The 26119-nt window shown below is 40.3% G+C and overlaps 1 protein-coding gene across 2 annotated transcripts in view; it reads left to right on the forward strand.

The window, feature by feature from the left end:
* Positions 1 to 925: 925 nt before the first annotated feature.
* agap3 (ArfGAP with GTPase domain, ankyrin repeat and PH domain 3) overlaps positions 926 to 26119 on the forward strand; it is a 118858-nt gene continuing 93664 nt past the window's right edge. The window contains exon 1 of one of the 2 annotated variants that reach the window (XM_040143205.1): positions 926 to 1800. In XM_040143205.1, the coding sequence (XP_039999139.1) occupies positions 1431 to 1800 (370 nt within the window). In that variant the 5' untranslated portion in view covers positions 926 to 1430. The remainder of the gene's footprint in view (positions 1801 to 26119) is intronic. The other variant, XM_040143203.1, reaches the window with a different exon arrangement.

Consider the following 26119-nt stretch of genomic DNA (forward strand, 5'->3'; position numbering starts at 1 on the left):
TCTAGCAAATGTTTGATCAGTCGCCCTGTGCAGCACCACACTGCTGCTACAGCAGCTGAACCTTGACTGACTGTGACAGTTATGTGGCCTTTAACAGCTGTCGGTGTAAAGCGCATTCAAACCAGCAGGTGGCTCTGTCGCTTCCTTTTTTTTTTCAGTGAGGAAAGACCCACTAGGATCCACACTACACCATTTCTTGTGAAGATCCTTTAAAGTACGGCCTTTTGGACATGTAGTGTATGTTTGATCGAGTTCACACGTTTTGGAAAAAGGTTGGCCCCAATGTCCAAACCCTGCAGCCTGCTTGTTCCAAATATGAAAACTAACAAAAGTGTGGGTGCACGCTACATATATCTCTGCCTTTTGTGGTTTGCCAGAGGAAGAATTTTTACTGCTTTTCTTCCTTCTCTCATTGCCTAATACAAATGATAGGAAAAAAGATAGGACCACAGAACCTCTTGCAAAAGATAAACAGTCCCGGCCTACGGATGTTTTGCGCCAGCGGTCGTTTTGAATCTGACACAGTCTCACATCAACCCAGAATCTGTTCTGAGATATGCAAATATACACGCAGTACTTTAGGAGTAGCGAGGTACTGCGCGTGCGCGCGCGCGTGCGCGCACGTTCGAAAGTGTGAAGGTGTGAGCCGACGTGGGATACCATGGCTCGGGGTCTTGATCCGAGCGAGTCGATAACAACTACACGACAAAAGACATTCGTAATGTAACTGCAGCATCTACTTTTTTTTTTTTTTTTTTTTTTTTTAAATCTCGCAGCGGCCAGTTTTGTGTATTTTTTTTTAAATTTTATTTATTTATTTTTTCTGGTTGCATAACTGTCAGGTAGATTATTATAATGATGTGCACGTTGCGATTTTCTCCCCCTCGCACCCAACCCAATCACACCCTCCCCCCATCTCAAGTACAATTACGTGATGGGTGACGTTTCAGCTTGCGGAGGAGGGCGCTGGGCAGGGACCACTTGGACCAAAGAGGACTAAACGCTATTTCATTTCAGCGCAGAAACAACGCATTCGAGGCAGTGGACCGGGGCGCCTTGCTGAAGCCTAGCCCATTGTCTCCTTCAAAGAGAGCAACTGAGGAAAAACGGGTTTGACCAAAACAGCGGTGTAGCCCATAAAGGAGTGTCCAAGTGGTAGGCATTGCGGGTTTGTAAAGCCACAGAAAAAAAAAAGGGCCCTGGACAGATCTGGCCAATAACGGAAAATGAATCACAGTCAAGTTTTAATAATATGAACAAGAGCCGCGTTTTGTTGCAGTTGGCGACCAACTATTGATGCTTTTGCGCCGATCGTTTTCCAGACCATCAATTCGCGCGGACTTCTTTTGTTCGCATCGCTTGAGTCCCACATTCTAGTCTGCATATTTGTGTTGCCGTTGTAAAAGAGTTAGTCGCTCCAAAAAAACAAGATGAATTTCCAGTCGAGCGTCCCAGTGTCCGGTATCTCGCAGCAGTCTCAGCCAGCCATGCCCACTCCAGGCACGGTCCCGGCGCCCGTTCCCGTCCCGGTGCCCCAGTCCATCCCGTCCCAGTTCGGATCCGGATCGTCTGCAAGCTCAGGGGCTGGCCAGTTCGGTTCGGGGACTGTTTCGGGCCAGGCTGCCCAACCCGGCCCAGCGGGCTCGCAGTTTGTTTTGTCCAACTCAGCAGCCATCAGGGCAGAGATCCACCGGTTCGAGTCTGTCCACCCGAACATTTACGCGATCTACGACCTGATCGAGCGCATTGATGACCTGGCCCTGCAGAACCAGATCCGAGAGCATGTAATCTCCATTGAAGGTGAGTAGAGGGAAGCATACTGTCGTGTGGTGCCTTTCATTCATTGAGGGTTTGGGGATGGGGGGGTGCCGTGTGTCTGTTTTGAGGGGGGTCTCCTTTTCCTTCCTTTTATGCACAACTCGGTAACATTGTCATGGGCTCTTAGCACGGTGTCAACGATCACACTTTGAGGTGGGGGCGTAGCCGAGCTCATAGTCCTGCTCGGGGATTGAATTGCCCCCATGCACCGCAGTATTCACAACGAAACGTTCGGTCGCAGACACAAGAGGAAGCCTGTGCAATGGTAATCAGCTCCCCAAAACTGGTTCTGCTGCTTAATGCCATCTGCTAAAGAGGGCATTGTTTTCCATCTCATCCACTACAGTCTGACATCCAGAGAGGTTTTTATTTAATTTTATTTTGAACCCACGTCAGTGAAACAGAGGCTGCCCAATGTGGAAATCACGTGTTACATGAAAGTAATGATTGCCCTGAACAATGCAGTGGCACAGTCACACAGAGTTGCTACACAGGGACCAGGAGAGAAGACATAACGATGTACCACTAGAGATGGCGGGATAGACATCATTGGGTTTGTTATAAAGCCAGTCAGTGGGCACATTGTTTGTCACGCTCAAAATCAAGTCCAAATCTTGTTACCTGACCAAGGAAGGATGACGGTGACTGTAAACCAGAGCACACTAGTATGTGGACAGCTACAGCAGCCTGTCAAGTTCAAGTGAGGATGATGCACTGACAGATGTGAATGTTCTTAAATTATGGTAGTGGTTTTCTTATGCGTTTCTCTCTGCTACTCAGCCAACCATATATCCAATCACTGGCTGTGTGACATGGCAGTCAGGGTACTGCCCTTCAAAATCAGCTGTCATGGGTCTTGAGCAGCGTTACAGCAACTGTCTAAATGTACACATCCCCACCATTGGTTCCAATACAATCTATGATATCATTTGGATGTATTTCTTTCAGCGAATCAAGTTGCAGTTCATCTTGAAATCGGCAACCAATAAAATACACCAACATGCGCATTTGTTGTATTATGTTTCTAGAATTTGAGAAAAAAAAATGGAAAACCACTGAGACCGGATTGACTGATTTTGTTTTTGGCAGCAATTATGAGTTGACAGTGGAAGAGTGTGATAGTTAATGTAAGATAATATCATGAGCAGTGTTATTGGTTAGTATTCGACTGTAATGGACAGTGCAATTTGAGCACTCTGTCATTTTAACAAAGTTATAGCAATGGTTGGTTGGTCAAGAATTCAACAACTACAGTTCCCATGAAGCTTTGAAAGCACGCCAGTGGCAAAGATTCATGAGAAATTTGGTTGAATGCTACCAAAATAGTCACCTAATGCAACTTTAAGGAAGAAATCAGCATGCGAATGATTGACACCATGCTTGCTTAAATGTAGATGGGTAGTGGCAATATTTCAAGGTTATGAACAGATATAAGGATTGGCATTGTCCTATGTTGAAAAAAAGTAAGCAGTCTGCGCAGGCAACATTGGTTATGCTTTAGGATTTATTGTTTTACCTGTCAAAAACACAGCAGGCAATGACAGATTTGGTACTTTATCTTTCATAGGATAGGATCAGTGTGATAGGTGAAGAGAGATCAGAATGAAAAATGAAAGTCATCTTCTCGTGAAAATAAACAATCAACATGTGGGCCTGTTGTGTCACAGTTCAAACTTTTGAGGAAATGATGAATTTCTTTCTTTTTTTGATGCCTTAGGTCAGTTGCATAATTTACTCAGTCAAGGCATGTCTTTATTCTGTGTCTAGATAGGACAACACTGGAGCCTTTTATGAGTTATTTCTTAGATGTACCTTTTTAGAAACAGAAAGGTTATTGCTCGCTTCATTCAAATATCCGTTTTGATAAAAATATTTTGTTTCTCCTTCTTAAGAGTTTAGCATTAACTTGACCTAAAGGAAAACTCCAGCATTAGTGCACGTCCCTTGTAGGTTCTCATACATTTGGAAAGTATTCTAGGAGTAATTTTGTGGTGTTGAACTTTACTTTTGTTGTGGATTCATTCTCCCTCAAGCTGGTGTGTCTTCTTCAGTTAGAGGATTTCTGCTTATCCTAGCACACTCTTTTACAACCCTCAGAAAAAAAGAAGTGCAAACTTGCCTCTTTAAATTTAAGATAGTGTGTTAATGTTTAAAAATAAAAAGCTCGCTATTCAACAGCTTCCTGATTTCTAATGTCTGAAGGCCACTGGACCTTTTACTGTACTCAAAACACAACAGATGGGCTGCATTATTCGCATCATTGTTTACTGCAGCTTCTGTTGGTGAGGAAGCTGGTCTCTTTGTGACATATCCCACAATTTGTTTTCCCCGTGTGATTGTTGGACATAAGGTCAAGATTAGAAATGTACCTTTACTCTGCATGGTAAACCTGATCCTTATTGTTGATTTTTGAGACTACTAATCTCTTAGTAGGATGCCACATTGACTTTGTTTGGCCAGGTATCCCTGGGAATAAAAACAAAATGATGTTGTAGCATTATGTCCACACCTGAAGGCCTGAAAGAAATGTTAAAATGGTAAATATTTTACCCCAAAGCAAAAATCAACCGGCAAACAACAAAACAGGCTCAGAATTGCAAAGCATACTCCCTGCAACTGTTTATTTATGAATTAATTTAGCACGTTTGTAGAATGTTTACAGTGGACTCTCTCTTTAAGTGAACTGAGAATGGCTTTGAATTGTTATGTCGAAGCACACACTGTGTGTCAAACGGCATAACCGATTTCGATATCCTTTTCACAAAAATATTGCAATAGCCGGGATGTAAATTCTGGTGCTTTTTTGTGCTGTTAAATGAGATACAGTTTCCTTAATAACTGTTATCTTCAAGAGGCTTTAAAGAGCTGCAACAGGAGACATTGGCCAACTTGTCTTCACCTACACTGTGGAACTGCAGATCTATTCCTCTTCAATCTTGCATCATTGCAGAGTCTGTTGCTAAGGAACCAGTGGCTCATGCATTTAGCTGAAAATGCTGAAGAAAGAGTGAATAGAAATTACAGCCCTTACAAAATGAACTCCTATCGTTACTAAGGTCTCACTGTTTCTTTGTTGAGTAATCAGACTTTTATATGATGATGACACGCCATGCTGGTTTTTATGTTTGGTTTTTTTTTTTTGTTTTTTTTTTTTTGCCTCACATTTTTCCTTATGCAGTAATTGATATTCAGGATGCTGTTTGGTTTCTGTGAGCCAATTAAAAAATAACATGTAAGAACAAGTGATGGCTTGTTTTTCCTCTTTTCTTAAATAATGTTTGTGAATACAAGACAATTGATGCCTCCTCTAAATTAAATAAGAGTGAGAATGACCAGGCCAGGAAATGTGTAAGCAAAATGGCAGTGCCAAAATATAGTGAAGTGGATGGCAGGTGGGTTGACTGTTAAAGTCTTGAAGATATTTCACAATCAAAGAAGCTTGGATAAACATCTCAGGGTAATCTATGTGGGGGCTCGTGGGCAAATATTTATTAGTGGACCCCTGTTGCCTCCAATTTCCCATTAAGTACAGTGCAAACAGACGCTAAGTTTTGTACACAGACCGGTTCTCCCATGCTGGAATACCTGTGTGGAAATGTGTGTAATCATATGCAATCTGATAAAAAACAAAATTTTGTTGGTCTGCATGGAAACATGAATAATTAGTGGTAACTCCATATTCGTCATTGACAGCCTAACCCCTCTCTTGATATTCCAGTGTTAATCTTCACTGTACTTACACTGTCCAGTCCTCTTGCCAATGGCCATCTTAAAGCCTGACCGTGAAGTTACACTGATGATGCAGCAGAGACTGCAGATTGCAGATGAGTGTTGAGCTGTCGGCCGAGAGAGGCAAATCCAACTGAGGATTGCACCACAGCAGTAATCAACTGATAGCAGGTTAAACTCTATTCAGTATGCATTGGAGTTACACATCGTCATAGGGAAAAAAAGGAAATAAATAGCAATAGAGTTGTGAGAAAAATTTTACACACTATGCACTGTGCATGGCTGGATAAAGTAGTTTCCGGCCTTTCCTATGTAGGCATAACTGTAAGGAATTACATCATACATAGTTAAAAAATATCCTTACTTTGACTGTAAAGCTTACCCTGAACAGTTTTCTTAATACACCAGAGTTAGTTCAGACATCCAAACTAATAGATATCCAGCAGTCATCTGGCAAGACACAGAAGACCATGGCCTTACTGCTTGAATATTTTTTTGAAATAGCAGTTAGGTCCATTTATTCAGAAGAGCGAACAAATATTAATTGTAAATGTGCTTTTTACCGACTCAAAACTGAATCCGTGGCTAGTGCTGTTTATACTTTGAACCTTGAACTAGAGTTGTAGATCAGATTTATTGAGGGATTTGATGGAGGGATATGTGAAGATTCCTAAGAAGCTGCAGAGATGGTATCTATAATATGATTTTTTTTTTTTTAGCTATTCATTTCAAATTGGAGGAGTGTTCCATTAACAAGATTATGCCCTGGGAATAGTTTTCTTTGGTTCTATTTGCAATGGGAGTTCTGATTTCTACCCTATTTTTTATTCTAATCAAACTTGTATAATATTCTTTAGTTTTCTAAAGACATTCTGAAGGTAGTCGAAAGATATGTGGACATATGCAAGTATATGATGTACAAAAACACCTGTAAACTGAGTGGCATGTATTGCAAGGCTAAGAACTGCACAGACCAGTGATAAACGGCCGAGTGACGTAAAGTTTTGACTCCTTCATGTTTTTTTTTTCAGCCTCAAGGTGGCGTTGCACTTTCTCAACAGCAGGTCATGATTTCGGGTCAACGGCCTGTGTGTATTTTGTGGGGATTTTAGTGAGCTGAATTTTGATGTTTCATCATTGTAATGTTATTTTGTATCTTGAACAATAACTGTGTCATAAAGCTGCAAAAGCTAACACTGACATTCATATGTCCCATTGACAGCCCAATGTCAGAGCAAGGGCAGTGACCTAAATCCACTCAAGATGGGTTCTTGGGATTTCAAGAAAGGACTAATAAGCCTGCACAATGGGACACTGTGTGCTCAAATAGCTATAGGTACGACACAGAGCACACAAAAAGCACACAGACTGAAGCCTCACAGCTCTCTGGCATTGTGTGGCACCTAAGCCTGGTACACACTGCATTTTTCTTGTGGTCAATTGCCAAGGAGAGCATGAGCAGAGTGCTCATCTGCTAATCACCAGCAGAGAATTATGATAATGCATCTTTCCGTTACAGCTGAAGCGGGATTAATTTCCTCATGACCGCTGAGGTATAAAACACAGAAATCTCTTACTTGACACTGTTTTTATTGACCACATGCAGTCATGCTATAGCAGACGCTATGTATAATACAGCTTTTGTAGTTTAATCCAAGAGTCACGATGGTAAATATAGTCCTGATTAATGATTATTCATTAAAAATGAATTGCAGGTCAGGTTTACAGAGGTGAGTTGTAACAGTATTGAGTTTGAGGTGGTTGTGGGGTTTGAATTTGATGTGATGAACTAGGCTTACCGTCACTGTGGGCCATCTGTGTCAGGAGAATGCCACTCCTACTTTTGGCAAGTGAAATCTTCATGATGTGCTCATTATATTTCAGAACCGTATCCGTGAATATGGATTAGAAACTATCATTGAGTTAGAAATGTCTGTCAATACCAACAGCTGTGTCTCTTACACGATATGTCGATGTAAATTGCTCTCAATGTGGAATGCTGGTGTTTATAGAGTAGCTCAGTAAGTATTTACTAGTTGTAGATCCTGTGCCCAAATAAAGCCTCACATAAATACATCTGTGAAGCATGGAATAGGCCCAGCCATGGCCTGTTTTTTTTTTTTTTCTTTTTTTTTTCCCTTTTTTCATTTTTGTATGTAATGAGTCACACACACAGCATAGATTAAGAAATCTGTAGAAATATGTAGATGCTAGATACTAATTATGTTCCCATTATACTGAGGCACTTATCTATAACATAGCATAAAGATTAGAAGCAAGGGGAAACAGCTAGCATTGCTCTCTCTGAAGTTCAAATGTCTGACTACTAATATAAAGTTCACTAATCACCATGTTTTATATTGTCCGTTTAATTTATACATAAACAGGTAAAAATGGAAATTTGTTGTAACAACAAAACTCCAGGAATTTTGCATTTTACATACGTTATCTGAGATGCTTGTGAGATTTAGAGGTGTTGTTATAACATATTTTTGAACTTCAGACAAAGCCAGGCTAGCTGTTTCCCCCTGCTTTCAGTCTGTATGCCAAGCTTAGCTAGAATAAAGCCTCCTGACTCCAGCTCCATACTTAATGCACAAACATGAGATACGTATTAATCTTCTCATCAAATTCTTGGAGAGAAAATTAATTAGCACATGTCGCAAAATATCAAACTCTTCATTTAAATCAATTGTAAAAATATAATTCTGGTAGTTTCGCTACTCTAAATGGCATATGTCTTACACTGGAAGACACTGGACCTCAAGGATGTCCTTTTATATCGTGAATATTTCCGAAAATCAAGAGAAACACGCAGATTATTTAGAAAATACACATTTCATTCTGATATAAGCTGCTCCTGATTTTTCCCATTCACTCGAAGACACTGTCAGATCCTCTGTAGCATAAGTGTAGCAACTGAACCACCTCTGTGCTGTGCATGGCAAGTATCAGGTTTCAGCCATGTTTAATCCTTGAGAGCAGTGTTGAAAAAACACTTCGCATCAAGTTTACGTCACAGGTTTATTCTTGGGAGTGTAGTAGTAACAGACTTCCCCCCCTGACAGATGCACACCAGATAACAGGGTTTGCACATGCCTCACTCTCAAAAGGCTCCTTGTTTTGTGACTATCCCATCCAGTTCCTCTCATCTGCAGCTTCAGAATGCTCATTACATCCCCAGTGAAATGCATTTTAAAACTGCACTCGACTCTTGACCGTGGGTCAGCAGAGATGAGCTGAACTGGTGAGCTGTGAACAGAGCTTCGGTCCGAGGGTCTGGGAGGTCTGCGGGGTCAGAGTGTCACTTCTGCATCAACCCTGCCGTCCTCTCCCTGCCGCAGCTCCGTAGCATTGGCTTATTGAATGTGACGCTATCCTCCACAGCAGAATGTCCTCCATTGTGCCATTGAACAAAAGCTCTCTCTCTCCATTGATGGACAGCTAATTTTTTTCTTGTGTTCTGAATGAGGAGGGGCACGGGTGAGCTGGTCAGGTTTTTTATTTTTTTTTATTTTATTTTATTTATTTATTTATTTTGAGTTTTTTTTTTTTTTTTTAAAGGAAAATTTAGAGTAAACTAATCTCTCATGTAGAGAGAGTAGAGGGATGTTTTTTTTTTTTTTTCCTCATATGCTGACATTGTTAATGGGTAGTGTGGAGTAGTTCTGATCTAATGTTTTATTGATGGGAAGACCCATTGAATTTCTGAGCTGAGTTCATTTTCAATCACTGGGTTTTCAATACAGAATAAGAGATAAGTGTTTATCCCAACCATGCATGAACATATGGTTGTTGAGCATTAAGCAGCTTCATTAGATTTAGATGAAAGAAAGGGGGGGGGGGTTCTGAAGATACATGGTGATGTTTTCTCTGCTGCAGGGACATTGTGAGGATATTGTAAGGATGTGACTTTTCCAACTCCATTTCAAATGACCATGTACTACAACATATGTGATAGTGGATGATAATGAGACAGCATACTGTAATATTGTACAGTATATACTCTTTATTTCACCATAGTGCATGCAGTCTTTTTATTCCAAGTAGAGTGGAAACAATTAGTTGTTTGGCATTACCTATTAAAAGTATCAAATATTTTTTTTTTCCAACAATTGTGGGATTGTTTTGCTTTTTTTGTCTATAGTTATATTAAGTGTTGGTAAGAACAAAACATAAGTGATTTGAAGATGTAGCCTTAGGCTGCATTTTTAGACCAAACAATTAGGGCTGCAACTAATGCTTATTTACATTACCGATTAATCTGCTGATTATTTTCCAGGTTAATGGTTTTGTCTATAACATATCAGTGAAAAGTGAAAAACTCCTGTTTCAATTTCCCAAAATGATGTCTCCAAATATTTTGTTTAATCTGACCAACAGTCCAAAACCCGAAAATATTCACTTTGCTATCATGTATTACAAAGAAAAGCATCCCTTCAGCAAATGTTTTGGCATTTTTGCTTTAAAAAAATAATAAAAAGATTATTCGATTATTAAATCGCAGATTAATTTTCTGTCAATTGACTATTTGTTGAAGTTCAACAAACAATGAATTGATAAATCCAGAAATTGGGTTCCAGAATAGGTTGTATTGTCTGGTGACATTCATAATTTCCTCTCTTTAAAATGATCTTGTTTTGTTTTTAAGGCTGTGACAGTTGGCCATCAATTAGCCATAGGCTCCTCTATTTTTCAATATCTACATTATCCATATCCTATGGTGGAAGTGCTCATGTTTCCTGCCAGTGGGGTAGGGCTGGAAACAGATGGCTGCTGACAGAGGAAAGGGTTTGGAAAGCAGTGAGTGAGCAACAGATGGAAATGCGCATATGCCTCCAAGTCCCGTCAGCCTGCCAGCAGTCCCGTGACTAACTGTGGGAAGATTCTGGCCTCATCTAGGTTGGGGATGGATAGAGGATCATAGTGAAGAATGAAGTGTCCATATAATAGAAATGGTTATCTGATACCATTTTTGTCTCTGGAAATTTAACTGTGGGTGGATTCAGATCTTATTTAATTGGGGATGAATGGAGAAAAGTGGCAATGAATCAACCTGGACCGCAGGAGCATTTTCATAAAACGCCGTTTAGAAAAGCAAGCAGTGATCTTGTTTTGGTTATCTGGTTCTTTAGGAAAAATAAGCTGCAGTCGCCTTTTCTCTCTGAAGAGAAATATCATACGGGGACTTTTCTGGCCCTAAGGGAGCACATTTTCTTCACCGACTAGTAAAATGCCGGATAAAGGAAGTGTGGCCTACGGTATGTGAGGCCGTAGTGCTGCAGAGTATGACAGCATACAGTATGCTAGTTATAGCTTTGGTGTTAGAAGTCAGTTACTCCTGCTCTCGGAGAGCCATGTAATTGAGAACATGCAGACTATTTAAAGGTTGCGGGGCTGTGGAAATTCAATGTAATTCCCTTAATAGCTGAGGGACATGTCACAGTTTTTCTGCATCAGTCCATCTTCGAGGACATGCCTTGAGTTTGTTTGTTTCCACAAGGGGCTGGTGGAGTTTTTCATGAAAGTTACTGTTCTGTATAGTCTGTTCTGAAGGGCCGTGTTGTTCCATATCTGTAAGTGTTACCACCACTTCAGCCTGATTGAGTGTAAAACCCATCTCATAAAAGTCGGATCTGTTTAAAAATGAAATCAAACCAAGTTTTTGTGAGTGTAAAATCAGTTACTATTATACTTAATTCTATTAAGGCTAGACATTTATGTAGCAGCCATTTGCTCCTACGCTTGGCTGGAAATAGGAAATCCTTACTGTATATATTATATTACTACTTCTCAGTTTATTTTCATTGAACTGAGAATAGTTAAAGCGTTGCCAACACTTCGTTCCTGAGGTTAGCCCTCCTGACAGTATAGCTTGTTTAACATGTGCCAGCTGAGTGTTATCACACAGGTCCTACATTCCTTTTGTAGATGTCATTGTTTTGATGTTTCGACATGTCCTCTGGCCTTGTGTTCGTTGTCTTCAAAGGGCTCACTCAGGCAACATGCCAGGTGCTTGTTTTCCAGTTTATTTTTTAGCTGATTGTGGGAAAATAAATGTCATAGTTATAACAGTTAGAAAAAAATCTGCAGTGGCCAGTTGGTTTTAATAAAGAAAAAAACAAAAAACAAAACATAGTTTGAATCTGTGCTGAAGCATCTGTTACTCAGCTTAAGTCTGGATCAACTGTGATATTTTGGTCACTTGTTTTGTTAATCATAGCTAAACTCTGAGGAGCGTTTGTTGTGAAGAGACGTTTTAGTCTGTGGGAATCATTAGAAAGGAAGTGTAATGTGACCCCCATTTACTGTTTATACCCCTGTTTCCTGCTTTCTCCGTCTGGAATAACCTAAAGTTGTTCCACTGCTGAATCCCCATGGCCATGACCCAGGACTGGTGGGGTATGTGAACTGAATGTACAACCCATTTAGGACCACAGTCACAGTTCCCGTTTTGGACCCGACATCTGAGGGTTTTCAGAATGGCCTCTGTAAGCACAGGACATCGCCTCCAAGCTGTAAAGATTAACTTCCTGTAGCACTCTGTGACTTAATGTTGTTCACTCTTTTCGTGTCTGAATTTATGGAGGGGGATGGACAAGACAAAAAATCGGACTTCAATGTTATACTTTATTAGAATGCAGGTCACACTAACATCAGCCATAATAGAAAAAAAGGAACATTTCAGCACATTTTTGGCTAAGCTGTTACCTACAGTTTTCAGGTGATTTGCCAAGATCGTTGTTGATTTGACTTTTTCGGGGTCATCTTTGCAAATTTGGAAGTTGACTTTTTCGACATCCTGCTAGCGTAGTCGCAACTTTTAAGTCTGTCCCGTGGTCACATGTCACAGTCCCAGTGTCACTGCTGGTAACGTTAGATGAGGGCTGTGACGCACAAAACTATCACTAAGATTAAATGTCTTTGTCTGAGAATAACTAATAATGTTTAACATTGAAGCATAATGAATAATGTTAGAATACCATTTCTTATTTCATGTGCTATTTGGGATTTTTGTGGGAATGCATATGATGATGATGATGATGATGATGATGATAATGATAATAATAATAATAATAAAAGCATTTTTTGCCATGTTGAGCAAAAATTGTAACGCCAAGGCATTATACCTGAGAGGTTTTAGGGTCTTAGGTTATCATTGCTTGCCAAGCCTTCATTATCTCACTTTTCTGGAGGCAAAATGGTTAATATCTCTCTGTGTGTAGGGAGCTTAATGACTTCAGTGCTGCAGTATTCTTTATGCTTATGCATAAATCATTAAAAAGAGTGTTTGGCCTCTGTTACAAAAGTAGAGCCTCTGGCAGAAAGACAACATATTTATCACACGGTTCAGCCAACGTTATACTAGGCCACAAAATGCCAGGACACAAGGTGCCAACATCAAACATCAAAAGGCAAGAGTGAATAAAATCAAGAAGTCATAAGAGTCATACTCTTCATAACCGGCCAGTTAAGAGCAATGTTACTATGGAGATTTGGAAGAAAAAGGTTACCAGAATGCCACAGTTTTCACTTAGAACCATTTGGCCCCTTTTTTTTTTTTTTTTTTAACGCAGTGTTTCTGATATGAGACAGTGCTGCAAAGTGAGTGGCTGTGTCGTCCTCTGTGGGAATGGAAACTCTGCGGTGCCCGTTTGATATAAGCTGTTCAGTGTCTTGCTCAGGGCTCTGTCAGTGCAGCTTCTCAACACCTCTGGTTTGGATGATGAGATTTTCCTCATTGAGGAGTCTGGCGTGAAAAGTGCACTGTTCAGCAGCCTGACACTGTTCACAGAAGATGAGTTCTCCCTTGATTTTGTGTTTGTGCACTGGAACGAACTGCTGGCCTCAAATAAAATACTTTACAGTTAAAAAGGAGGAATTATGACACTTGTGTTGCCACACAGTACATCCCAGGCCCCACTGCGCTCTTGGGCCCGTTCTGTTGTGAAATTGGACCAAGTGGTGTCTAGAGACGCACCCTGCTGCTGTACTAAAGCGTAGAAAGCCATTTGTATCCGTTTTGCAAGACATTTACAATACATTTATTTATTCAGAAAATAGGTTTCTTAGCAGCACTGTGCTGTTGACTTACAGGGCTCTGTGCTATTTGTCCAGTTGCAAGTACTTGCGCAAAAAATATGTTTTAAAGTGAGCGATAATTTACATTAATAATGTTTCCGTAGGGCCTCTCTGTAGGTATTCAGACTATTTAATTGTGGCTTTTCACATATTTGGGTTCAAGAGACTTCAGCTGAAAAAAAGGTGTCTTGTTGTGTCAGAATCTGGCATGAAAATTGGGTTTGGCCAAAAAATTGGCAGATAATCTAGGCTCAAGCCAATTCAAAGCCAATTTTTGTCTGTTGAAACAATAAAACAAATCTTCCTGTGGTCTCCTCATGCCAATAGGGCTTTTAGTAAATAGGACCCTACCTTTAGTGGGCTGGTGAGTGAGAGCCTGGGCATCATTAGTGGTCCACTTTGAAAACAAATCCTTTGGCCACGCTCACCCTCTCGGATTGTCAGATGTCACGTTTGGAAAAAATTCCATCTGACTGAAATCTCAGTTTACACTGTCAGGACAGACATAGGTCGTTTAGCATCAGCAGCCCAGAGGACCTGTCCTCATATCTGAAATGAGTCTTCTATGCAGAGAGATTGGGAAGTGAATTGTTTTACTTTTGCAGTGTACGAGCTCTGGTGATGCATCTCTGTCGGTGGCTGAGTGTAGTGCAGATTTGCTGGTGGATGGGTAGGCAGTGGCATGTGTTATGTAAGACTAGTAGGTGGCTGGAGTAGCTCTACGTGAGTGTGTTTTTTGGTGTGCATGTGGTGTTTTCTGGATGTGCGAATTTCCCCACACACAGGTCTTTGCTGTGACCTGAATGGAAGTCTATTGAGAGCAATAGCCTGAGGAGATGGATGCAGTGGGGGTTATGGTTAGTTTCTTGGGGGGTAGTAAAAGTGAAGGTATTAGAGCCGTGTTATGTTGTGACGGAGGGTCAAGAATTGAGGTTGTGGGGGTTGGCCTGCTGTCTGGGAAGCCTCTTAACACTACATGTCTGGCAGAATCAATCTATACCATTTTCTAAGATGATAACCACCTTTTTTTTTTACTTCGTCCTCTCAGTATCTCTGCAGCCTCTGTGCAGATAATTGACCCTGAATTGCACTGACTACTGGCTTAGACCCCTTTGTTTGCAGCTGGTCCAGGACAAGACATCCTTATTTCTGACAAAGAAGGGATCAGATCTCATCAGATAGAGTACCCAGAGGGCGGGTTGACCCAGGTCTGTCTGAGCCAGAGCTGCTGGTGTAGTATATAGTATTTGGATAGATGGGATAATTCAACACAGTATTTGTTCACTAACACATCCACACAGATTGTTTGCAGCGCTGCACTTTGTGCAATCATGTGAGAGAAATTTTAAAACCATTCAGTCAACTGCAAACATTAATTCATTCACTTTATATATTCGTTTAGTTCTGTTTAAGGTCACAGGGAGATGGAGCATGACCTGTTTGAAAGGCAGGGAGGTACTGCCATTGGACGGCCTCATCCTGCAGACAGACACATTCACACTAACTGATTTTTTTTATTTTTATTTTTTTTACTTTTTAACAAGTGAAACTGAAATGTTTAGTCAATTAATTGATGAGTCAGAAAATTAATTTGCAACCATTTTCATAATCAAGTGATCACTTCAGTAAATCACTTCAGTAAAATTGCCAACTATAACCAGGTTTCAGCTTTTCAGCTTGCTCAGATAGTAAATTGAATACCTTTTGGGTTTTGGACTGAAGGTTGGATAAAACAAGTAAATTTGAAGATGTTATCTAGGCCCCTGGAGAATTATAATGGGGGTTTGTCACTCTTTTCTGACATTATATAGACAAACCATTCATTGAGAAAGTAGTTGGCAGAAAGTAGTTGCATCCCTGGAACATTTGGACTAGGGCTACATCCAACGCTGTCCACCAACTTGTTTATTAGTTTAAGTTTTATTCCACTACTTGTTGGTTTTATTTTCGTGGTACATGTGTTTTGTTGGTGACGGTGACGGTGCCTGCGCCTGTACTTGGTTACTGGTAGAACTCAACAAGCTATTATATTATGTGCTGTGTGAATTAACTGGTATGCTGATGACTCATGAAAATTGTTCTGGTTGCATATGACCCGTGCTGAGCAACGCAACACCTCAGCCTGCACTCACTCAAGGACAGGGATAGTTACTGCAAAGCCAAACATGGAGCGTTTTTGGATGACTATGAGTTATTGGACATAAAGTGGAACTGAGAAGAAGCACTACACACATTAATTTTTCCTCAACATGGAGGCAGTTTAGTTTGTTTGGTTGTTTCTCCGGAGCCTTACTTGAACATCCTGGATGATTTGTCCCCTTGTGTCCATCTGGAAAAAATAGCACCCACTCCAACCAGCATTTTTTTGGATCACTTGTTTAAGAAGACCTTTATGGAGCTGATTTGAAATTTTCAGAATGTTATATAATGTTAAAAACCTTTTATGTGCTACCCATTAAGATAATATTTTGCAAATTCATGCAGTAGATAAGCAAAGTTTCCTTTCCACACAAGAGGCAGTACTCCTGGTGTGATTGTTTAGATAAAGGTTGCCTTGAACTTGTACTTAGTTTAATGTTTAGGCTGCCAGACCTGATGACTTTGGATGGACAGAAATTGCAGTTAATGCAGGGCAGTGAGAAAGGAAATGTTTTGACATACTGTCTGTTCAGTGGCGTTTCTGAGATTTCTTTTGTATGTCAGGTCAGATAAAAGCAGGGGGGAGGGGGCAAGGATAGATAGATTAGATGGGGATTCAACTAACTTAATTAAGCATCTGCTAGTCAGCAGATTTGTGGACTGGAGATCGAACGGCACAACCAAAGATCATCCAAGCTCAATAAGGACCATCTGTGATGTCCGTGATTACTTTGATGGATGTCACTGAACAGGAATGTCATCTGATATCAAGGTTCGCCAAAAGATTAAGCTTACATATATGTGAAGAATTCTCATTTAATGCTGCTAGTCAAATCTGACACTTCACCATAAAAAACCTACACTGTCTGCAATGAAAAGGCCCAGTCTATCACTAAGCTTCGATGTGGCATCTTCGGCTTATTTTTGATATCTTACAAAAATGTGAAAATATCAACTATATGGGAACTCATACTGGATAAATCATATCTTGACAATTTGTGTCTCTTTGTGATGATTTCATGAATTATTTATTTAATATTTTGAAATACATTATTCCACTCCTTTATTGCCTTCCCTTAGACAGATTGTAGTGTCATGAGCGAGTATAAACAAACTGTCAACAAAATATACCGTCTACTGAACATACTGATTATTACACTAATGAAACAAAACTTATCAGGTGGTTTATTGAGAATTTATTCTGAAAGGTGTCAAACTTGGAATCATATAGATGAGAATAATAAGAATAAAGGAGAATTAACAATGACAAGAAAATTGGTATGTATTGACAGCATACCATTAAGAACTCACCCTCCATATTTGGCAGGATATCAGGTCTGTCCAGAGATTCTCTACTTTATCACAACAATTGGATTAATGTTTATACTGAAATATTGTCAGTGATCCATAATGATTTGATCACTGATCCTTGGAATAATGGGGTAGGATTGGGTATATCAGCAAGTAGGCTCATGGGTCATGCACTACTGGATTAGAGCATACATATAGGCAAATAGATAGAAGTGATTCGTAATGGAAGACACTGAGGTCTGAACTGAATTATTTTCAATTTAACATTCATTGAACTACTAATAGATTTTCTTTCTCTCCTCCCCCTTATGCCCTCGCTGCCATTGGACCAACTTGGACCATCTGGATTCCCAACATTATGCAACTCTGCAGGTAAGCCACGCAAACACAGGATATTATGAACACACACTCAAGAGCAGTGGCCATATTGTCCGATACCAGGATGTACAGTTATATTTGTTAAATGACACAACTGGGCGGATGCATACATAATTGGAGGGTCAGCTACCTTGCCATGCTGGGCAGGGTTTCACCTTACCTCTGTTCCGTGGATCCTCAAGCCGACCAACCCTGTCTTATTGCCCTTCCACCTGCAGTATTTCAAACAGCCAGCTGTTAGACCGTCTTAGTTACCTGGCCGTGCTTTCTGGCCATGACAATCTGGACATTGTGTGTGACAGTAGGTACCTTGAGGGTCACGTGACTCAATAAGGACTGAATAAGAAGTGCCTTTTCATGAGCTCAAATGTCCAAAGAGTTTTAAACCTCTGACTTGATATAAGACCTTTTTCTCAAATTGCAGGCAGCCAATCTACCCATAAGCCTTCTTATATGTTGACTTGGCTGATTTCGCGTAATCTTTTGAATAAAATAATCTGTTGAAGGATAAAGTGCAAATTGGGTGGACACATTACCATTTGGTTTCTGCACTGAATAGATTTCCAGTGTTATTTTTTCTGATATATGCACTGTGAAAGGGAAAGGGGCATATAGCCCAGGGCAGGATATAAGCAGGTCAGTACTGATGATGTATTATGAGGGCTTAGGAACACAAACACTTCTTCTGGAGCATGGGAATTGCTCATAGTGATAACCACCAGAGAGGATCTCAGATGGGGTTGCCATCCTCTCAGCTGGCCTACTTCCTTGCCACTCGTCACACACAGCAATTTGTCCAATCTGCCTGCTCCTCTTCTCTTGCTAAGCCAGCCATGTAATTATTGTGTACATTTTGGCCTTGCTACAGTGGATGGCACTTAATGTGTTCTTAATGTATGCAGAATTTCCATATGGCCGGGACACCGGTGCTGTGAGCAAATGTAGTCAGAGCTTTGCGTGGCACGAGTGATAGAAATGGACAGATGGAAGTAAGAACAGGAACACAACAATAGAACAAAACTCCAAGCCATAGAGGCTGCTCTACACAGGAGCTACAAAATTACTAAAAGCTTACAGTAGCATAATGTGAAATTTCTCTTCAGTCACCTGCATGATAAAAAATGCTAACCAATCAATATTAGCTCAATTACACAGCTTTGTAAATAGCAGAGACTGTCAAAAGCAGGACCACAATATTGCCGGTCAGCTCGAGTACCTGCTGCTATGAGGATGCAATTGACATGCATATGATCAGAGGCAGCTTGGTGTGCTGTACTGAGCTAGTGGAAATGGGGGTGTAGTCGGTTGTAGTCACTTCACACTTGAAAGGGAACCCACCGTGAGAACTGGGAACTCGCCACTTCAAAGTGCATTCACATTTTTTGGTCTGTGTGGTAAAACGTACGACGAAAACCTTTGATTTAATGGAGTGTTTTTGAAATGAAAAGAAAGAATCCAAAGAGAGTGAAATCGGGACCTTATTTTTAGATCATTGATTTATGATATTAGTGCCTGTCGTGGTCATATATCTTGAGTTTTATAGGGTCCACATTACCTCAATTTCCATAAGTAAATTCAGTGATAATAATCAGGCTTAAAAAAAGTATTGTTTGGTTGATAAATCTGGGATCTTGTATAGTTTTTATACATTGTCCAACCTGTGGGACGCTTTGGACTTGGTCTGATTCAGATGTTATTAAAGGTGTCTTTTATGGGATTAGTGTTATTTTGATAAACAACATGATTAATGTTTGGCAAAAGCAGATAAAATATGATAAAACATGAGTCATAAACTTCATTTGAGATTTATCATTCAGCAGCTAGTCACATCTGCGCAGGCTAAAGTGGTGTGTCAGTCAAAAACAACACCTACGACCCCTCAGCTCTGACTCAATTTTACGGACTAATACGGATCCCTACAGTCATGCTGCAGTCGTGGGTGAGAGGTGCAGGTTTGAAGCTCCACTTGGCACCTGCAGAATGAACTGGAGTTTGTTTACAACTCTCTATATTACTCGCTGTCAACATATTGACACGGGCAGTGTGGACTTGGCAATGGGTGGCTATACAAACAGCATCTAAAAGGGTATGTGTAATAAAAATCAAATAACATTTAGGACTTTTAAGGGGCATGATGCACAAATGACAGTTTGGCTGGTGCATATGTCAAGTAAACATATCTGTCACTGAATGTGTAGCAACATACAGTATTTTTGAGGGATGACCAAAGCATTAATCTACTATCAAACCTGTCTTAAGTAGTCCTGCTTTTATGAAATCTTTCAATTGGATCATTAATTTCTTCATTGAAACCAAGCGCGCTGAAAGAGCAACTTTTACAAACCAACTATCCCTAACATCTGACGTTTTAGTTTTTGTGAATACCGCCACTCATAACTCATTAAGCTAGTGTTCTTTCCAGTTGTTTTTTATTTAGTGTTTGTAATAGTAAAGGACAAAGCATAAAGCCCACCACCATTACAAAGCAAACATTTTTTGGTTTTTCAGGTATTTAACTCTGTGAGCTTTGATTACTTTGCAGTAAAGTCTTCTACACTGCAAGTGCTGATAGTTCATGGTCTAGGATTCACTGACAGTACATTTTGCCCTTGAAGAGATTAATACCTTTTAAGGGGGTTTCTAAAAAAGCAATTTCTTCAAAATTTGTGATGCACCAAAGATGGTTTTTAAGTTATTTATCAATCCAATATTAATGAATCATCAATAAATTTATTATCATGGAGTCTGACATTATTAATTTCTATTCTTATGGCTGCATTAATAAATTTTTGCCACTAGTGGGCAGCGAAGAAAAATATCTCAACAAGCTGACACACACCACCGCATTACGATTTACTGAAAGTGTTAGCTAATATTACATTGTCTTCTTAGTGTACATACCTAGCAGACAAGGAACAACAGGCTAAAAAAAACTCTGTACAGCTGTATGTATGGGTGCTAATTGTCTGTGGTTTTGTCATCCATGTTACAGATTTGATTCAATGTTAAAAGCCAGTCCTTTGGCCTGTTGGATGAGAAACTGTGCAACAAGAAACAGCGTACATAGACATACAAAAACTCAGTTTTATCCAGAACTCAATAACTCAGATTGTCTAGGCCTTGCTAAAAGATGTGAGAGGTGCTTTGAGTTAAATGCTAACTTGACTGTATGGTGCTAACCATACAGTCTATGGTGCTGAGATGCTTATGTTTAGCATGTATAATGTTTACCATGTTCACCTTCTTAGTTCAGCATGTTAGCATGGTAACATTTGCTGATTAGCACTAAACACGAAGTGCAGTTGAGGCTAACGGGAATGTAATTAGTTTTGCAGGTATTTGGTCATAAGTCAAAGTCTTGGACAAAGTGAAATGTTGGCTTAATGATGGCACTAGATGGAATGTGATTACAAAGCTGTTACAGTTCATTTTGTTGGGGAAATAAATGTTTATACCAAATTTATGTGCCAAACTAACCCATCTAGTAGTTGAAGATATTTCAGTGGATAGTTGAAAACCTTGAGTCCTGCCTTGGTGATCACTCAATCTAAAATGTTAATTTCCCACAGTTTATCTCCATGTGAGGTTACAGGAGAACATAAAGTGCCCCAGAAGCTTGTGTGTTGGAGATTTGGGCAGATCAGGCCATAAAACCACTAAGTTACATTTATTTATCTTCTCTACACTCATCTCACAGTCCTTTTTTATCCCATTGGCAAATTTAAGCACCACTGATTAGTTTGTTTTTAATGAACTGGCTGATTACTGCCCCAAACATACAAATCATTTTTATTAAAAGGGGCCTAGTAATGACTGGGCGGCTCTGGCCACACCACCAGAGATGGATAATTGTTAAGAACCAATATGTTAAAATCCATGACAAAACATAGTGTTGTTGGATCAGAAGCAAAGATTTAACGGTATCATGACTGTTAGTTGCTATTGATTCCTTATTCCCTGTATTTTTGCTCTTTGGATTCCATCTTTTGTGAGGAACCTGTTTATAGTCACAACTCTACACCTCACCACCTATAATCACATGCCATTTATTATTCTCTTTTTAGCTGTTCAAGCAGTATTTGTGAAAATTACGTAATTTACTTAAATACATGTTATAATACTGTGCTGTGTCACATCATAGGAGAAAATAACTAAGTTTGCTTTTAGGTGATTTTTCAATGCCTTTTGTAACATCAGATAGGCTGCATATGTGCTGTAATTGACTTGAAGAGATGAGGCTTGACAACAGCATCTGGCGATGGGAGGCTTTTGTTATCCAGGCAGGTCCAATCTTTTGCTTTCTTTGCTTTCACAGTCCTGTTTCTGTAATGACTATAACATCAAGGGATTTGACAAAGGCACATGGTCACAGGCGGTGCAGGAATCATTCATTGCCACCCTGTGGAGTGGCTCATGGCTTCTCCAGCTGAATGAAGTTACATAAGATCTGCAGCCTCACACTTAAAAAGGAGAATCATAAACCAACTGGCACAGTCACAACAATGTAGCAACTTTTGCCTGAGTTGCTCCTCATCTTATATTCCTCTTTGTCCTCCACTTCCCTCTCTCATACTCTTTCCTTTATGTAATCTGGAGGAGATAGAAACGACTGTCAGGGGGATAATGGTAGCATTTTTTTTTAAGACTACCAGTTTTGGTGATAATGTTCGCAGGCTCTCAGATTATAAATATTGGTAATGATAGCAATTTGGCTGAAAATGATCAAAAAATAGTGTCTTTCCTTTTCCCTTTTTTCCTTTCCATCGCCACTTCTCTTCACATTTTTCACTGCAGTGTGCTTTGAGCCCATAATTTGTAGACGCGCAGTCTTTTTTTATGCAAGAGTTGCCACTTTTCCTTGTCTCATCAACTTTTCCGAATAAAGGGGGAAGCCTTCGATCCTGTGTTTCCTACTGTTTCCAAGCATTCTTTCAGCATCACATAGTAGGATTTTGGCGAGAGTATCTCTTGAAAGTCTTCCAAAACTTTGAGAAAATAGAAGCTGACGCAACTCTTTCCACGCTAGTTGAATTTAGCATTTTTTGGACAGATGATTCGCTTTGCCAGTCTTGGAGTGTGAAATTTGCTGTGACGCGCTCACTCTCTCTCCTGTGGTCTGTCGCTTTATCTTTTGCTGTCTCTCATTCATTCTGCCACAGTCTGCATCACTTTTTACTTGTCTTTTTCTGTTCTCACACACACAGATTTACTCCTAGTCAGGCCATAAATTATTTCAATTTTTGACTTTCACTTCCGTTTCACAATAATTATCTACAACAAAGCTTAAGCTTAAATCAAATGCTTTTTTAAGCTGCTATGTTGCGAAAAGGTGAATGTTTTTGTAAATAGATATGCATGCTATTAGCTAGAGCAGTTAATCTGTTGCTCTGATAGAATTTTATTTTAATTACAGTCATGCAAGTTTTCTGTTTGGTTTTACTTTTCAGTATTCGTCATTTAGTGAATAAAACAAAACAGTGCCTGTGCAGAACTAAACAAATCAATTTAATGCATTACACTTTTTACATTTTATTGTAATTTGTTTAAAGGCTTTATGTGGCCTCTCTTACTTGGTTTTGCACTGACTCTACAGCACTACCATAACATCATGTCATGTTACTAATAAACAGCTTTACACCTCGCTGAAGCACAAAGACAGGGGAGCATCCGGTCTCCGTGGCCATGCCTGGCATATGACGGCAGGATGAGGAAGAGAATGGGACTCAGCCACCGGATGTGTAGTCAGAAACCAGTCATCACTCTCTTCCTGATCTCCCCGTTCACCCCCCTGTTCACCACCATCTGGAGAGGATGCCAGGGACTGGCTGGGTGGCAGAATTAGACTCATGGGCTCGGAGCACTGCCAGGCTGGAGAGGAAAATCCTGGAGGGAAAAGGCCTTTATGCAGTTCACGCTTGTCTGTCCTGCGTCCTTGCTCTGCGGTGTTGGACAGCAGCCTGTGGGTGCTGACGTAGGCTGCCCTGCCTCTCAACAAGACAACATCTAGCTCATCTGGCGTCCAAAACATGCCCATAAGAACCAATCCCCTGATTGTGGATTAGTCACAGGCTGCAGAGAAGCATCAGTTTATGGCTTTTTGCAATCAAGCTGCACCCCGGATCAATGCAGTTTTGTAATCTTTGCTTTTTATATTCTTTGCTTTGCAGGTTTCATTGAACAGAATAAAAAGGCCTTTATTTCGCCCTCCCTTCTTTGTGGTAACGACGTAATTTAAAAGATTTAAGGTCAAATTCAAGGTATAGGTGCTTGGTCTCTTTCTAATCTCTCATCCCCAGGAGAGCACTGAACTGCAGAGAGCTGTCTATCCCCAGGTAATGACAGTGCTAGCTACCTAATAACTGGCTGCATAAAATATTGAGCCCAAAGATACACCGAGCATGTGTGCAAGAGTTCATACTGTGTGCTGTACTTTTATATTGGCTGCCATGTGGTACACTCTTTACTAATAATGCTGTTCTTGCTGCAGATAATGGAGAGTGCTGCAGATACCGTCAGCTTTGAATCTCTTGTCATTTGATTCAATACAGGTTGGCTAATTGGTGATGTGAGCAGAGATGGAGAATGAAGTAATCCCCTCTCCATGGTTACCCAGGTTTTATGCTTACAGCAAGCTACATTAAGGAACATTTTGTCTCTGACAGTGTGGTTGGTAAGCCAGATGGAATTCAGGCTGCATGGAGAAATAATTTTAGATCACTCAGTGAACTGCTGGTGCCAAAACGTCTGATTATCTCCTTTTCCGTGCCTCTTTTACTTCACCACTACTAGCTAGTCAAACTAGCCGTAATAAACTGCAGGCCACTGCTTTGCTTTCACCTTTTATATTCTGTCAGCTCAGTGTTCTGCAGGGAGAGGAGACGAGGACAGGAAGTTATAACAGGCAGTTTGAGGGGGTGGGGTGTGGGGGTTGCCAGTGTTTGTGTGTGTTCACAAACGAGCGGCCTTGAATATGAGCCATGACTCTCATCCCATGAGAGGAGCTCATCCTCACTGATGAACTGCCGTGGATTCTCATGGATTCCCTCCCCCACAGTAATATGGGTAACGGTCATTAGGGGTCTTCAGATGATAACACCGATCAGTCCGGTCCAACATGACCTCCAGTTTACTCTGACTGGTGTAATTCTGTTATAAGCAGCTTAGACAGAGTCCCGCCACCATAACTTTCTCCAACCTCAGAAAACGTTCACTAGAGTTAGTCAGTTAACTGTTCATTTACACTTTCCTTATACTTCATTTTCCAATATGAAGGTTTAAATGGTGGTCTAAAGCCATTGCCACGCTGCCAGGATTATAATCTGGGGGAGCAATTCTGAAACCCTTATTTATATATTTTTTAATTTATATATTATATTTTTTGGCCAAAGAATAGTCAAATTTATGAATAGTAATTAAAAGGACATGAGGACATGACCTCAGTATTGTCAGTGGTAGCTACCATAGCTACAGTTCTGTGCAGTGCTTGTCCACCTCTAGCATCATACCATGTTAAGATCTTTTTCTTCTTTAGGGTGGAAAATTGTTGTTCTTACATAACATGACTGCACCTTGTTTTTCTTTTTTTCTGCTCCTTAATTATGAAAGCTTTCATAATTGTGCTGCAGTACTCAGGATTTGAATCTTGTCTAGACAGAGAAGCAGTAGTATTTTTTTTTTTTTTTAAGGGAGGAATCTTATGTATTAGAAATATATGGAGGCAGGAGTTGTTCTTTTCCCGCATAAAAATCAATGTGGCTCAGACCCGAGGGATAAACAGTACCTGAGTCTTCTGAGTTGGCTTCTCAAATAAAATGAGGTTTTTCTCATTTAAATTAATTTACCAGGAAATTGCTGGAGTTTAGGAAGGGTAAAGATGCTCCCATTAATTAACACACATAAACGTAATCTATTGGTGTACAGATTTAGAGGGTACAGATTTCCTTTCGGCTGCATTCATCCGTGCAACAAGGGCTATAGTAATCGAGGCCTGGCATGCCACCTTGGATTTCTCCAGTATGTGCAAGTATTGTTTGGTCGTGTAGTGGTTTGTAAGAAAAACAGCATGGAGCAATACGGTTTGTCCTCCCATAATGTATCGTTGGTCTCTTACTGTGAAAGCAAGGTTTTCTCTTCTACCTCACTCCCACTCTCCAATTCTCTCTCTCTCTCGCGCTCTCTTGCTCTCTCTCGCTTGCTCTCTAGCACTCTGCAAGGGTGAACGTGGGCGGCTGTACAGAGAATGACAGCAGTGCTCTGTTGAATGTAGCCTAGAAATGAGGAATAAAGAAATACAACACCCATGGAAACACTGAGACAGTCCAAAGGTGCTTGTTTGTCTTGAGGGGTGTGGATGTGCAATTGTTGAGCTTATACGCGTAGTTGTGTAGCAACACCACTTTTGTGGTGTTTTTTGTGTAACACTCCCACTTTTAGAAAAGATTGATTGTGTGACTTTTTTTTAATTGGAAGTAAAAGCCTTTCATTGATGCCGATTTTGTGTATTAATCTCCTTTTTGACAGTGTTGAGGATTTTCCCTATCATGCTGTATATTTTGTCTGTGTTCATGCCAGAGGATGTGCGCATCCCATAAAGCTTTCTTGTTTCTATGTTGGCCTTTATGTAAGCATCCTTTTCCTACCATCGTCTGCACTCCTGCCGTGA

Source organism: Xiphias gladius, chromosome 14 (genome assembly GCF_016859285.1).
Source record: "Xiphias gladius isolate SHS-SW01 ecotype Sanya breed wild chromosome 14, ASM1685928v1, whole genome shotgun sequence".
Taxonomy (NCBI): domain Eukaryota; kingdom Metazoa; phylum Chordata; class Actinopteri; order Istiophoriformes; family Xiphiidae; genus Xiphias; species Xiphias gladius.